At 42.9% G+C, this 15,817-nt stretch overlaps 1 protein-coding gene across 1 annotated transcript in view; it reads left to right on the forward strand.

Moving 5' to 3' along the window:
• The window catches only part of LOC147101822 (arrestin domain-containing protein 1-like), a 67,349-nt gene that overhangs the window by 12,990 nt on the left and 38,542 nt on the right, over positions 1-15,817 (forward strand). The window contains exon 2 of the mRNA XM_085965785.1: positions 5,257-5,367. Coding sequence (XP_085821911.1) covers positions 5,257-5,367 — 111 coding nt within the window. The remainder of the gene's footprint in view (positions 1-5,256; positions 5,368-15,817) is intronic.

Here is a 15,817-nt window from a genome sequence, read left to right on the forward strand (position 1 = left end):
TTTAGCAGCGTAGGTTTGTTACGCCCTCCTTAGTCAGGGACAATAGGTCCGAGTGGACCATAGGCAGTGCCCCGTACCCTCTGACAGTGACATAGACAGAGGTTTGGGTGTTGGTTAACTCTTCACCCACTCAACTGAGAAGTGGTATGAGCATGAGGAAGGAATGGTGGGAAAAATAAATTAAAAAGCCAAATAAGAAACATAGTTGAGATCAAAAGTCTTGTTGAGCCAGCTAGTATGAGTATGCCACTGTTCTGTATATCTGTCATTATCATTGACATTGTCTTGATGACAAAGCAAGTGTGCGTTTGTCATCTCTTTTCCAGTTTGTTGTTTGGTATTGATTGAAAAATAAAATCTAAATTGGTCGGCATTGGGCCCATCCGTTGTTTGCTTGGTCTGGAGGAAAACATATCTTGAGGTGATTTTTGCTTTGATTTTGCACCTTTTAAAGGTAAAATTGATGAAATTTAAAGCAGAGGAGGACACCAACCGGGCTGTGGATTGCATAGAGCAGCAGGATTAGTTTTGAATTGCTCTCGCAAAGAGCTGGCACAGACATGATGTGACTAATGGCCTCTTCCTGTGCTGTAAGCTTGTATTACGCAATGGTTCTTTTTGTACTTGTATATTTTTTAATTCTATTTTGTGTGATGGTTTATTCAAGCTTAAAAGGCAACTTGATTACAGACTGGTTAAAACTAGATTTATATCTCGGTGGCCACAAGTTTGATCCAGAGCTCTCTGGTATCTCAACAGTTACAAAGCAGCCATGATGAAGTCACTTTTGCAGGGTTTGGTTTAATTAATGTATTTTTCATAAAATGGTAGAAGCATTATTTACACTGTGTACAATCACATTTATTTCAGATCGGAATAGCTCAATCTCTTATACCGGACCAATTTTAGTAGGACGAAGCAGGTACCTTACTATCAGCTCTCTGCTAGTGTTGCTCTGTGACCTGCTGCTCAGAGCTGCATGAAAACAAGCTGCGGTTATTTGCCTTTTTGTTTGAGCAAATGCCCTGTTCCTGTGGTGGAATCATTGAGCATCTGTTGTTGGGGGGGGGGGGGTAAATTACAAATGTATTAAAACTAACAGATAAGCAGCAGTGAAGATGGTACAGCAGATTATAACGGTTTAGAGTGTACCTCCTTCCCTTCAGAAACAAAATAATCGAGTGAACTCTTGCTAAAAGTTGTCCTAATATTGGACCCGAGATGGTGTGTCCTAATAACTGAAGTTCTTAATTTATCCTCTCCTCCAACGCCACGCGCCCCCCCCCCCCCCCCCCCCGGCCAACAAAATATTCTCTTTATTATGAATAGGGCATGTTCCCTCAAGTATAACCCAGGTACCCTTTTGAAGTTCGACTAGCAAAATGTAAATGAAAAATGTAGTTTTCAAATCAAATAAAGCTGCCTGTGACGAAATGTGTTTTGCCCATGATGTGTTTAGTTTTGCCTTTTTATTGCAGTACCTTTGGGGTTAAAACCAGGCTCACCTTAAAGGAAAACCCACAATGAGAACTGCGTGCAATAATCTGTGCAACTCCCAGATTGGGGTATTTCTTTACATGAATTTGGTTTTAATCCTAAAGGTGATGAAAAGGCAGAATAAAAGTAAAACATGGACAAAATGTAACATTTTGTCACACTTTCCTCTATTCTGCACCTCCTGAAGGAGCTTAACATTCCTCCATTATAGACTTACAAATGCTTTGGCAACTTCAAAAAATATTTCAAAAGAACTACCTTTTGTCAGACTGTATTGAATCACCAATTTGACTTGTGCACTTGTATATGCATTTAACCACAACAGAATTTTTGTATTAGGCATTTCGATCAACCTAATTGTAATCTGCTGAAGACGAGCTACCTTATGAACTTGCATCAGGCCACGGGCGTTCCCTGTCCGGCCTCACAGCTAGGGCTGTGCGATGCAATGTTCAGCCATGGCCATAGATGCTCGCCTGATTTATAGTTGGTGTTAGATGAACCTGAATCAAATATCTGTGCAGTTAGCGTTCTAGCATAACCTAAAATACGTAGTAAAAATATTAAGAACTTGAATTTATATAGTGTCTTTTGTGTCCTCTGGGTGTCCCACAATTCTTTGCATTGAAGTACAGTTGCAGTTATGTAGGCAAATGCAGTTGCCAGACAGTGCACAACAAGATCCCAGAAGCAACAACCACAACAAATGACCAGATAATCCTTCTGGTAGGGTGGCGGACACTGGGAGAACTCCTAGTTCTTCTGAGCAGGCAAATGGAGCATCTTGGTTTAACGTCTCATGTGGAAAAACAACACCTGCAGTAATGCAGCACTCCCTTCATACTGCACTGTAGTGTTAGCCTTGATTATGTACTCAAGTCTGTAGTGGGCTTGAACCCACAACCTTTTGACTCAAATATCAAATATTTTAAGCGTGCTTTCAGATGAATTGTCAACTCCTTTTTCCTAAATCAAATAAAGCCTTCCAGGTGCGAACCCATGTTATCGCTTGGAAATAAAGTGACTTGCGGAAACTAAGCCAATCAAATGGATTCTGAAGGGTAAGTTAATGTCATAACATGGATTCTACCAACTATCGTCTTGGCAACGGAAAATGGTGATCTTGGTAACTGAGTTTTGATAGATGAATCATGGAAAGTTTCACCATTGCTCCTTCCTGTTTTTTCACGTGTAGTTGGTTTATGAGCAGACAAATGCTGCTTTTTATATGCAACTTCAGGCAAGTTCTTTTGTGCAAAGGAAGATAGCCTTCCAGAAATGTCAAATGTACTGTTTTCATCGAGCTAGAATTTATATTGAAGGTTGACGGGAGATGTCTGATTTGTCAGCATTAAGGTAGCCCCCTTATTTTGGCATGTGATCTTTTTTATTAAAGCACTCCCAAGTTGTTTACTTCTGCAAAGCCAAGGTAAAACACTGCTCAGCAGTGTTGAGGTGTTTTGGATCTCTGGGAACATTTCAAAATGTGTTTTTCCATCCATTGGAGTTGCATCACTGTGAGGCATCAGTTGATCGAGTGTGCTCCTGTTAATCTACAGCTTTTACAGTATGATGCTTAAAATGTATCAAATTTATGGAAAAGTGGTAGTGTAGCTGATAGGTTAATCTTGCAGCTGATCAGAGGTTTTTGGTCTTGATAGTAATGCCATTAAAGTTAAAGAATTAATGCTGAATTTATAATATTGCATTATGGTCATAATATGCTATTGACCATAGGTGACTGAAGTACAGTAGTATTAGTTGATGGAGCGTTGGCCAGACCTTGAGATGTTCTGTGTCGGTTACAAGTTAACTCTTTTTTGCAGTGCTGTGAATTTTATTCAGTACTGTCTGACAAATTGTTGATTTGAGTTATGTATTGGCGACTGTCATCATTTTAGCCATTCGAGTATGACCTAGCCATAAACGTAATCTATTTATCTTGCATCAACTTTCCCGGCATACTGTGATTTAAATGGTTTTTGGATCACTTAACCAGCATCCTGCCTGTTATTATACAATATAAAATGGACCGAATAAAGCCACGCACTTGCCATATTAGTGCGTGTCTGTTTTAAAAAAAAAAAACTTTGGTCTGTTTTTGTAGTTATGTAGAAAAAATACTGGAAAATTAGCCCAAAAAATGCTTGCTGTGGGAGGATTTGAGGTAGTTGAATTTGTGACTGCTATAAGCCTTGTCCCTTCTGCTGATGAATCCCTCCCACAGTATAGGTAAGGCAGTTTTGCCACGATACAGGCAAAAAGACTAAGTGCCAAGAGACATTGAGAAGTACAACAGAAATATTAGTTGGCACAGCATTAATTGTAGTACCCAGAGTAACTTTGATAAGTTCACCGAAATCTCCATTCCTGAGGGCTGCTATTTTGTTACTCCTGACCTCAGATTTTTGCGAAGATATGGATCATCAATGCAGGGACATTGGATTTCTAAACTGTGGTCTTCTACATGTCGAATATCTGAAAACTGAACTCCAGTAACATTGAATTGGATTGTATATACCTTTTGTGCAAACCTGAATCAGTAATTTTTTATGCCTGTATGAAAGGGTGGCAAACAACATATTTTCCAGAGCTCGTTCCGCTCCAAGGGTTGTAATTTAAACAAAGCATCTATTTTCCCCAGGTTTTTCAATGCACCAACCCACTGAGGGTTTTTTTTAATGAAATGTATATTTTCAAATAGGAAGGTTGTTTACAGACACCAAAGATGTTACAGAATCTACTCTATGATTTACATTACTGACTATCAGAAATGACTCTGCCTTTGGAGCAAGCCACCCATACAAAAGCATAACTTCCTCATTGCATGGCTTAGTATTTACTTTGTGAAAATTCAGAGAGGCTTTTGTGAAAAACAAATTAAAAGTTCTGTCAGTGCCTCAAAGCAGTTCTTGTAAACGGGCACTTGTTTACTGATAACAGCTATAGCCAGTAAATGAGAGTGAATGCACATTCAGAATATAAAGTATACTCTGATTAATCAAATTCTTTCTCCTTTCCGTGGGAGACAATTTAAACAAATTTGTCACGATGGCTTATTGCTAGTAGATTCTGGCGACTTTCTCTGCCCAGAATGATTTAAACCCAGGCATGAGTAAAACTGCACAAGTGTTTCTCTCGGGGGGGCGGTGGGGGGGGGGGGGGTGAATTGAAGTGTTTTTTGGGCGGGTTCCATGTATTTCTCAAGTTCTACAGTGTTTAGCAAGGCCGGCTTAACACTGAAATGAGGACCACATACCATTGCTTCTAAAATCATGTTTGTATTAATAGCAGAGCTAGTGGCAGGTGAGAACTACCCCTGCTACTGATGTCACACTAATACCATAATATAAAGGTGAGTTCCATGTCGTTGCTGTCCAGGACCTAGCTTTGAGTGCAAGTTGATGGAACAAGAAATTGGATGGTTGAGGGAGTTCTTTGTATTGATTGTCCAGGAGCAACTGGCAGCACGCTGGTGTAATTACAAAGAGCAGAGTGGCACTTGGAGGTTTTCTGCTGTCGGATGAATCCTCCTCTCCTGGAGCTGGACTAACGATGTAAACCTGCTTTAACACTTTTGGACCAATAGCTGACAGAAACAGTCTTGCAACTTTGCAGTACCTCCAGCACAGCCAGTCTAATTCATTATTGTTTGCAGAATAACATTTGTTTCTCTTTTTTTGTTTTAGTTCACTTCATAGGCTTGGTGTGCCATACTTCTAACTTTTATATGCATGTTCCCATTTTTCTCTCTCCTAGCTGTGAAAGTGAACTGCATTGGATCCTGTGGTGTTGCCAACAAAGCAAATGACACAGCATGGCAGATGGAGGAGCAGTACTTCAGCAGCACACTTGTTGTTGCAGACAAAGGTAAGAGTTGCCCTCTGAGAGTCTCATTGAAGTAAAAGGTTTGAGACAGTGTATTTGATATTTGCTGTGACATGCAATATGTTCATGGCATTGCTCGTGTATGGTTTAATTCAAGACACGGTACTAGTTAGCTTCTTTCTGATTCTATTGGGTGTCTAAGTATCTTAGTCATTGAGATGCCCAACCAACGCTGAAAATTTAATGGGGAATAGGAATAAATCAGCTATCTTAGTTTTTTTGTTTAAAGTCTTCCGGTTTGTTTAAACAGGTTAACTATAAGGTATCTTAACCTAGTAAAATTAATATATCTTTCAGTTGCTTGAGCATGCTGTGCATTTTATTTTCCAGTGAGTATCTAGTCTATCATTATGGGGGGTGGGAGGTTAGATGATGTGACAAGATGTGAACTTGAATGGCAATGTTCAGAAATGTGGATTTAGGGCAAGGGAGCTTAAACTATATACAGGAAACTTTGTTATCCGGAGGCTAAATGTCCAGCAAGCTCGAGCCACCGGCAAAAATCAGGAGCCGTTTTGGAAGTAAGTGGGCAGAGATTTGGCAGATGGAATACAATACTGGAAAGTGTGAGGTTATGCACTTTGGCAGGAAAAATCATAGAGCAAGTTATTATCTTAATGGCAAGAAACTGGAAAGTACTGTAGTACAAAGGGATCTGGGGGTCCTGGTGCACGAAACTCAAAAAGTTAGTATGCAGGTGCAGCAAGTGATCAAGAAGGCCAATGGAATGTTGGCTTTTATTGCTAGGGGGATAGAATATAAAAACAGGGAGGTATTGCTGCAGTTATACAAGGTATTGGTGAGACCGCACCTGGAATACTGCATACAGTTTTGGTCTCCATACTTAAGAAAAGACATACTTGCTCTCGAGTCAGTACAAAGAAGGTTCACTCGGTTAATCCCGGGGATGAGGGTGTGGTCATATGAGGAGAGGTTGAGTAGATTGGGACTCTACTCATTGGAGTTCAGAAGAATGAGAGGCGATCTTATTGAAACATATAAGATTGTGAAGGGGCTTGATCGGGTGGATGCGGTGAGGATGTTCCCAATGATGGGTGAAACTAGAACTAGGGGGCATAATCTTAAAATAAGGGGCTGCTCTTTCAAAACTGAGATGAGGAGAAACTTCTTCACTCAGAGGGTGGTAGGTTTGTGGAATTTGCTGCCCCAGAAAGCTGTGGAAGCTACATCATTAAATAAATTTAAAACAGAAATAGATAGTTTCCTAGAAGTAAAGGGAATTAAGGGTTACGGGGAGCGGGAAGGAAATTGGACATGAGTCTAGGTTCGGAATGGTCATGGCCCTGTGGGTAGTGGAGCGGGCCCAGGGGCTGTGTAGCCTGGTTCTGCTCCTACTTCTTGTGTTCTAATTCTGTTAGATTTCAGGAGATGGTTTTATTCCTGTTCCTGGCTGGGGTGGAGATCGCCTTTACAGAAGGTAAGTACTGTAGAAAATATAGGGACAGAATGACCTCCTGGACGAGTTTCGATCACCTAGATGGGTCGGAGAGGAATTTCCCAGATTTTTTCTCCCAAATTGGCCATTGGGTTTTATATCTGGTTTTTCGCCTCTCCCGGGAGATCACATGGGTTCGGGTGGGATGGAGAGTGATAGAAGATTTGAGGTTAGGATCAGATCAGCCATGATCTTATTGAATGGTGGAGCAGGCTCGAGGGGCCGATTGGCCTACTCCTGCTCCTATTTCTTATGTTCTTATGTTAGGTTTTTTTCTTCTCGTGACTTTTTTTTTCAACAGTCAGACTCTGCAAAGTCTCTGTAGCTTAGCAACAGCTTCAGAGAGACGCTTCCAAGGTACGGGCCGACTGTTTAGAAGCTGTTGCTAAGCAACAGTGTTTGTTGTCAGATACGGAGATGAAAAGCTCCGTATGCTTCAACATTAATGCTGGTGTGTCCGGCAGTTTTGAGGGAACGGCAACAGCTCGGATAGCACAAAGTTTCCTGTATTTGTGTTCAAGGTTGTAAGTGCACATGGAGAATTTAGAGGACTGCATAATCGGCTTCTTCGCAAGTGACCAATGCATTCTTATAATATGCTTCAGTTTCCAAATTCTTTGTTGTATTCGAGGAAACAACTTGTATCTCACTTGAAGAAACATTCTTGTATAACCACACAATCTCTTACTTAGCTTATGCAAAGGCCAGATGCTGGAAATCTGAAATATAAACAGAAAATTCTGGGAATACGCAGCAGATCAGGCGGCATCTGTGGAGAGAGAGAGAGTTAATGTTTCGGGTTGGTGACATTTCGTCAGAAGGTCACCGATCTGGGACGTTGACTCTTTCTCTCCACGGATGCTGCCTGATCTGCTGAATATTTCTAGCATTTTCTGTTTATATCTCCTACTTAGTTTGTTTTGAATAACTAACTGTCTGGAAACTTGAATTTGCTTGTGTCGCAATGACCATTTGAGCTGGGAAAGAACTGTTTCGTGGTGCGGTGAGCATCATAATTGGGGCTCCACCAACTGATTGTGTAAATAACAACACTTGCTTCACCGGAGAGTCCCTGGTTCTTGTTCCTGCTTGGAACTACCTGCCTCTGGTAAGAAACCTCGAATCAGTGACTCATCAGTTCTTTGGCAAGTCGCTGGATTGCGTACGACAGCAGAATTGAACTATTTAATTGCAGCCTTGGATGTATGAGATTGATATTAACCAGTTTGGATTTCCCCTTTCCCTCCGAACTGAATATTCCAAATACCCTGTTCGTGCGCTTCCTCCTATACAAAAGGACATTTCAGATACATTCTGGAATTTAGTTTTTTTTTGCATACAATGTGCTGTAATATACCAAGAAGTCTTTGACCTTTGTGTGCCATTTTTAAAAAAATCATACAATATTTATGTTTGGGCCCAGAAAGGCAGAACAAGATCCTTGGAAATCATCTTCTAAATCTACTAAGATTATCCTTCCTGAGGTCTGCTGGCCAACTGCAAGTTAAGTAAGGAGTCTAATTTGGGCTGCAGGAAATGGTCTGAATCAGAGTTAAACTGTAGTGTGAAACATGTAATGGTTTAGATGGTTCTTGTACTAAATCCTGTTTGCAACTTGATTCTGAAATTTCAAGATAGTAAACCAGAAAATCTTTCAGTTTGGGAGTGATCAAATTGCATATCCTCTTGTAACCTGGATTATCCAAAGTCACCTTTTATTTGAAAATTATAAATGGTAATACTGAAACCAGAATTCTAGTTTTGGGCAGTCTGTATTAGCAGTGCCACAAGCAGGATCCCATGGTTCAGGGGGTGTCATAGAATGGTTACAGCACAGAAGGAGGCCATTCGGGCAGTCGAGCCCATGCCGGCTCTCTGCAAGAATACTTCAGCTAGTCCCACTCTCCTGCCCTTTCCCCATAGCCCTGCAAATTTTTTCCCCACTGGTACTTATCCAATTCCCCTTTGAAAGCCACGATTGAGTCTGCCTCCACCACCCTTTCAGGCGGTGCATTTCAGATCCTAACCACTCGCTGCGTAAAAAAGTTTTTCCTCGGGTAGCCTTTGGTTCTTCTGCCAATCACCTTGAATCTGTGGCCTCTGGTTTTCCACCCTTCGCCAATGGGAACAGTTTCTCTCTATCTACTCTGTCCAGACCCCTCATGATTTTGAACACCTCCATCAACTCTACTCTCAACCATCTCTGCTCTAAGGAGAACAACCCCAGCTTCTCTAGTCTATCCATGTAATTGAAGTCTCTCATCCCTGGAACCATTCTTATAAATCTTTTCTGCACCCTCTTTTTAAGGCCTGCACATCCTTACTAAAGTGCGGTGCCCAGAATTGGACACAATACTCCAGTTGATGCCGAACTAGTGTTTTATAAAGGTGGTTCATAACTTCCTTGCTTTTGTCATAATGTGTCATAATATTGGACCACGAAGCTCCCAAGGTCATTTCTTAGTCTGTGTTGTGCATTCCATTTGAAGCAACACTGGCATTACAATTAGTCCCAATTTCTCTGCAAGGAAGGGAGAAATTAGTTAAGGTTCAATAAGATTAAAATCCAGTGACTCTCTGCTGGAAATGCATATTTGGATATCTGATGAAAACGGGATTGTGCTTAGTTACGATGAACCAAGTGCCCAATAACCTGCTAGTGCTCTCTGTCCAGGTTCTTGCAGTCCCATGAACAGGGTACCAGAGGGCTGCTGGTACACTTGGAGTGTATCTCAGCATGAATCATACCTTCAAGTGTGGACCATGGTGAGGAGGAAATTGGAGGGAAAGTTTGAAATGGGAAAAAGTCATGGGAAATATTTGAAGTTAGCTGTCTTTTCAGAACTGTAAACATCCTCAGAGAGCTTGAAGGGATAATAAAGTCCGAGCCCCTTTAGGGCTACCCTGGATCAGGCGTATTTCTTAAGACGTCCACTTTCATCTAAAGTTTGAGGTAGCCGAATCCTAAAGATGCTTAATTGAGTCTAAAGGTCCGGACTATCTCTCCCTAAAGGAAAGGAACAACCCGAGAATGTTACTGTCCTCCAGATAGCGCTTTTAATAAGTTTAGTTAGACTGTAATGTTCCGGATATTAAGAGGGTTCGGAAAACTCCCCCAGAATTCTGCAACTCCTCACCAAAAAGTGTATAGAGATTGATTTTGTGAGTTTTTGATACAGAAGTCTTATGTGAGACAATTCTTAAAAATATATAGATTTATTAAAGAACCGATATGTAATTTACAGTTGGTGAGTCAATCGCAACATTAACAGTTCCAAAAAGAGAAAAATTACAATCTTATTATCAGAGAAATTACTTTTAAATCTTAACTTCACTACAGTATTACAGTTCTTGGTGCTCTACAGGATATCCACCAAAATCAAATACCTTTGATCCCTGAGGCACAAAGAGTTGGAGACTTACAGAGCAGCCTCTGAAGCCAAGAATCGCCTTGCCCGATTAAAGCGAGCATGTTATCCCATTTGAGAGTTCAATATTTATACCCTTTTCCAGTGGTATTTCCTAAAAGGTTTTCTGCTGATGCAAGCTAATTATCTCGTCATTTTTCTGCCGACCTCTGCAACTCTTACAGCCACCTCAGCTGGTAGCATTACAGAATCATGTTTCATCTCTAGGTGTTTTAAGTTTACCATTTAAAAAAAAAAGTGTGACGGCAGGTGTTCCTTATTTTATGTCATCTTTACAAGGGCAGATGTTCCTTATCTTGTGTTTCTTTACAAAGTGTAAATTAGAACACATTCATGGTGAACCATTGTTTTTGTTCCCAAAGGTCAGCCTGTCGGAGCCCTTCACCTTCTGTTTCGATAAGGTTATTTATTCAGGGTCAACAACTGTCTTATCTCGATAGCTTTCAAAGCTATTTCATAGTTAGGTTTCTAAATTTCCAAATTTCCACACCCAGTTTTAATAAGGCCGGAATTCTTTCATAAGATAATGTATTTTTCTGAATAGGTTATATGGCTTATTCCTTCACAAGCTAATAGTCGTTTACCAAACTTCCGCTGGAGTGGTTGAATATCTAAGAATGGTCGCGGAGCAATAGATTTTGTTACATGAAGTCTGATTAGGTGCTGCACATGCAGCTAGTTGCTCTTAGACTGGTAAATTTATTTTTTAATATTTAAAATGTTTTTTGTAACTTGGGACTGTATTGGCATAGCTAGTCCTAGCTGTAGTGTATGTAACCTGTACCACCTTAAGAGGATACCTTAAGGTGATGGACTACTTTTTGATGGCTCCTGTACATTGTAGTACCGGTGGTGACCACACCGGTATATAAACCCTGTGGAGCAAAGTGTATTCCAGTTCAGTCCTGACCCTCAATTACTAAAGACCTGTTTAATTATTTCTGTAGTCTGTGTCCAGTTATTCAGCATAACTACATTTGAAAACACAGACTCAACAGTGGCGACGAGTCTGATCTTACCTAGCGGCAGTTGCATCAAAGGAAGCTTCGCCTCTGAAACGGGCATCGAACAAGGACATCCACCCTCAACATCCTGCTGGGCACTGCATAGCACGGGAGGCAATCGGGAACCCGGGTTGGTTTCTGGCCACGAAGTCAAACATCAGTGAACATCCCTTCGACGCCAGCGGCGGGTAAGCCCGATCGAGCGGCACGGGGGGGAAGTCGGCCGAGTTGTCAGTAAGAGAAGGGGAGGGAAACGACGAAAGGGCGGAGAACACGACTGCAGCTGGTGTCAGGGGCCGGACTGCAATCGGGGCAGAGACGCGCAGCAGCCAGAAAAGCGTTTGTCCACAAGGACCGCGGGAGCGGCGGGGAACAAGAGCAGCAGCGTAGGGGAAAATAAAGGACCGCTGGGAGGCGAGAACGGCAACAGCGCGGTAATCGCCATTTTGAGTCGGCGGGGGAAGAAGACAAGCGCGGGAAAAGCCGCCAAGCGCGGGAAGCCGCCATTTTGGAAAAAAATAATAATAATAATCATATCCGAAGGAAAGGAAACTCAACAAGGATGCCAAAAACGGGTAACATCACTGCTTTTGATAGCGATGTGGAAGATTGGGCCACTTATGTGGAACGCGTCGAATTTTACTGTGCAACGAATGAGGTACCGGAGGATAAGAAAGCACTAACCCTATTAAACTCGATGGGTGCGAAGACGTACGGGTTATTAAGGAACCTTGTAACACCAGATAAACCGGTAGGAAAGAGTTTAGCGGATATTGTTACTATCCTGCAAGAGCATTTAAACCCCACGCCGCTGCTGATAGCGGAACGATTTAAATTCTACAAAAGAATTCAACTTAAAGAGGAAAGCAACGCTGAATTCTTAACCGAACTGCACAAGTTATCAAAGTACTGTCAGTTTGGTACAGGACTAGCAGACGCACTGAGAGATAAGTTTGTGTGTGGGCTCCTAAGGGAAGGAACCCAGAAGCGACTGCTAGAGGAAAAGGATCTTACGCTGGACAAAGCTTTCAGCATTGCAGCATCGCACGAGGCAGCAGCACGAGGCGCTGCAGAGATGCAGCAAAGGCCATTGGAATTCAGCACCAATGAAATGGCATTGGGCGCAGTAAAGTGCTATCGTTGCGGAAGGACAACACATGACCAGAACCAGTGCTGGCTCAGATAAAGAATGCAGGCAATGTGGCAAACTTGGTCACATAGCGAGAGTATGCCGGTCAGGAAAGAAGACCAGCAGCAAAAAGTCGCCGCAGGAGAAGTACAAAAAAGTACACAAGGTGACAGAGAACAGTTCGGATGAACAGAAGATGGATTCAGACTCCAGCAGTAAGGAACTGGGTTGTCTAAAAATACATAATGTGGGTAACACAGCAGACCACCAAACTATCTGGGTCATGCTTCGGATAACAGGAGTCCAAGTGAAGATGGAATTGGACACTGGATCGGCATTGACGGTCATGAATAAGCAAGATTACAAAAGGTTATTCTCGCACATTCCCCTGAGGGATACGGAAATTGTATTGAAAACATACACGGGGCAAATAGTATACCCCATCGGAAAGATAAAAGTAAATGTGGTCTACAATGGTAAAGAAAGTCAGGAAATGGACTTGTATGTGTTACCTGATGGAGGTCCGCCACTACTGGGACGGGAATGGATCCGGAGAATAAATGTGGACTGGCATTCCATACAAGCACTGACTGTAGATTCCTGTAAAGAGGACGACGTCAAACCTAAACGACTGTCCAAAATATTGGACGATGCTAAGGAGGTGTTCCAACAGGGACTGGGAACACTGAAAGGAATTACGGCAAACATCAAGGTTTAAGAACATGCAAACCCAAAATTTTTCAAAGCCAGACCGGCACCTTATGTGATACGACCTGCTGTGGGAGCAGAGCTGGAAGGGCTAGAACGTTCAGGAGTACTGTCAAAGGTGGACTGGAGCGAATGGGCCGCACCCATTGTTCCTGTCATGAAGCGTTCGTTGAGCAACAAGCCGGGGGAACCTGGGAAGGTTAGCATCTGTGGCGATTTCAAGATCACTGTTAATCCAGTTCTTCACACGGTGCAATATCCGCTTCCGCGGATTGAAGATATCTTCGCTTCGCTGTCTAGTGGGAAACACTTCACCAAGATAGACCTGGCGCAGGCGTACCTACAGATGGAAGTTGATGAAGCGTCACGCCAGTATCTCACGATCAACACACAAGGGCTTATATCGGTATAATAGACTGGTTTTTGGAGTGGCATCAGCTCCAGCGATTTGGCAAAGGGCCATGGAGCAGGTATTGCAGGGAATTCCAGGCACACAATGCTACCTGGACGACATCCTGATTACAGGAGGAGATGATGATAAGGATCACCTCGCGAATTTGGAGCAGGTGCTCACCAGATTGAAAGAATATGGGCTCAGAGTTAATCGCCAGAAATGTGAGTTCTTTCAAAAGCGAATCTCGTGCTGCGGCCACGTCATTGACCAGGAGGGGCTCCATAAGTCACCTGACAAGATCGAAGCTGTTGTGAAAGCTCCCGCTCTGGAAAATGTATCCCAGTTGAGGTCGTTCCTTGGGTTGGTTAACTATTACCACAAGTTTCTTCCAAATTTATCCACGGTGTTACACCCGCTGAACATTCTTTTGCAAATGGGAATACCATGGAAGTGGAGCGATGATTGTAAGCAGGCTTTTCAAAAAAGCAAGGCACTGATCACCTCTAAGGAAGTGTTGGCTCACTTTAACCGAACTCTGCCTATTCGCTTAGCTTGTGATGCTTCTCCATATGGTATTGGGGCAGTGCTCACAAGTTTCCAAATGGCTTGGAAAGGCCAGTCGCGTTCGCATCCAGATCATTGACTTCCGCAGAGCGCAACTATGCTCCGATAGATAGGGAGGCTCTCAGCCTCGTGTGGGGAGTTAAAAAATTTAACCATTACCTGCAAGGCCAAAAGTTTATGCTGCTGACAGATCGCCAGCCGTTGGTTTCCATTTTTAACCCTAAGAAGGGTGTTCTGGTTATGACGGCGCAGCGGCTTCAGAGATGGTCCCTTTTCCTAGGGGCACATCAATATGATATCGAATTCAAAGGGACAAAGCAACATGGTAATGCTGATGGGCTGTCGCGCCTGCCACTACCTACAGCAGAAGAGGCACCGGCAGTTGACCCTGTCGAGATATTTCACTCGACCATCATCGAATGCTTACCAGTCACCAATGCGGGTATCGAGAGAGAGACCCGACACTGTCTCGGGTCTACGATTTGACAGTGAAGGGATGGCCAGCACATCGCGACCCACTGTTACCAGCATTCTCAGCCAGACGAGAACAGCTGTCCGTATGTCAAGGAACATTGATGTATGGAACAAGGGTGATTATTCCTCCTAAATTAAGGGAGAGAGTTCTGAAGGAATTGCATGAAGGTCATCTGGGGGGAGTCAAGATGAAAAGCCTTGCTAGGGCTTATGTGTGGTGGCCAGGTATCGACAAACAAATAGAGGATCTGACACAAAGCTGCTCAGGGTGCCAAAAAGTTCAAAACGCACCTCCAATTGCACCGCTGCATCCGTGGGAATGGCCTTCAACCCCATGGCAACGTGTGCATATCGACTTTGCAGGTCCATTCATGGATTCCATGTTTTTGATAACCGTAGACGCACATTCTAAATGGCCAGAAGTGATTAAGATGTCGACCACTACCTCGGAGAAGACGATCGCAGTTCTAAGAACCATATTTGCAAGGAATGGGTTGCCGGAACAAATATGTTCAGACAACAGACCACAGTTCGTGTCGGAAGAATTCCAGAAATTCATGAAAAAGAATGGGGTGAAACACTATACATCTGCCCCATATCATCCGGCTACAAATGGGTTGGCCGAGAGATTTGTACAAACGTTCAAAAAGGCGATAAAGGCCATGAGCGAAGACCATATTCCACTACAACACAAGGTGGACAATTTCTTGATGGCATATCGAAACGCCACGCATGCAGTGACGAATCAAAGCCCTGCCATAATGTTCTATAACAGGAGGTTGCGGTCCCGGTTGGATTTGTTAAAACCCAATGTGCGTAGGGAAGTCGAAAACAAGCAATTCCAGCACGTAAATAACAAGGCCACTCGGCGTTTCGAAATAGGACAACCAGTGTTGGCCAGGGACTATAGGAATGATAAATGGCAATCCGGAACAATTCGTGCCCGACAAGGACCGTTGATGTACACGGTAGACGTTGGAGAGAACGTAATATGACGTCATGCTGACCAACTTGTGGAATCGAGAACAAGGGTCGACCCCATGTCTACGGCAGAGACACCAGTTGAAGAAGTTATTGAGCCTGTAGCATTTACCTCAGACTCGAACATACATGATGATGTTCAATCCATAGGAGATCAAATGGATGAGTCACCCCAGCAACGAGAACCAGAGACCCCTGAAAGGCGTTATCCGGCCCGGATCAGGAGGCCTCCTCAGAGACTGAATTTTTAAACAGTTTTGTGTGAACGTTATATATATGTTATCCATGTAATGT

This window comes from Somniosus microcephalus, chromosome 23 (assembly GCF_052327205.1).
Source record: "Somniosus microcephalus isolate GS21.2 chromosome 23, FLI_Smic_1.0, whole genome shotgun sequence".
Classification (NCBI taxonomy): Eukaryota; Metazoa; Chordata; class Chondrichthyes; order Squaliformes; family Somniosidae; genus Somniosus; species Somniosus microcephalus.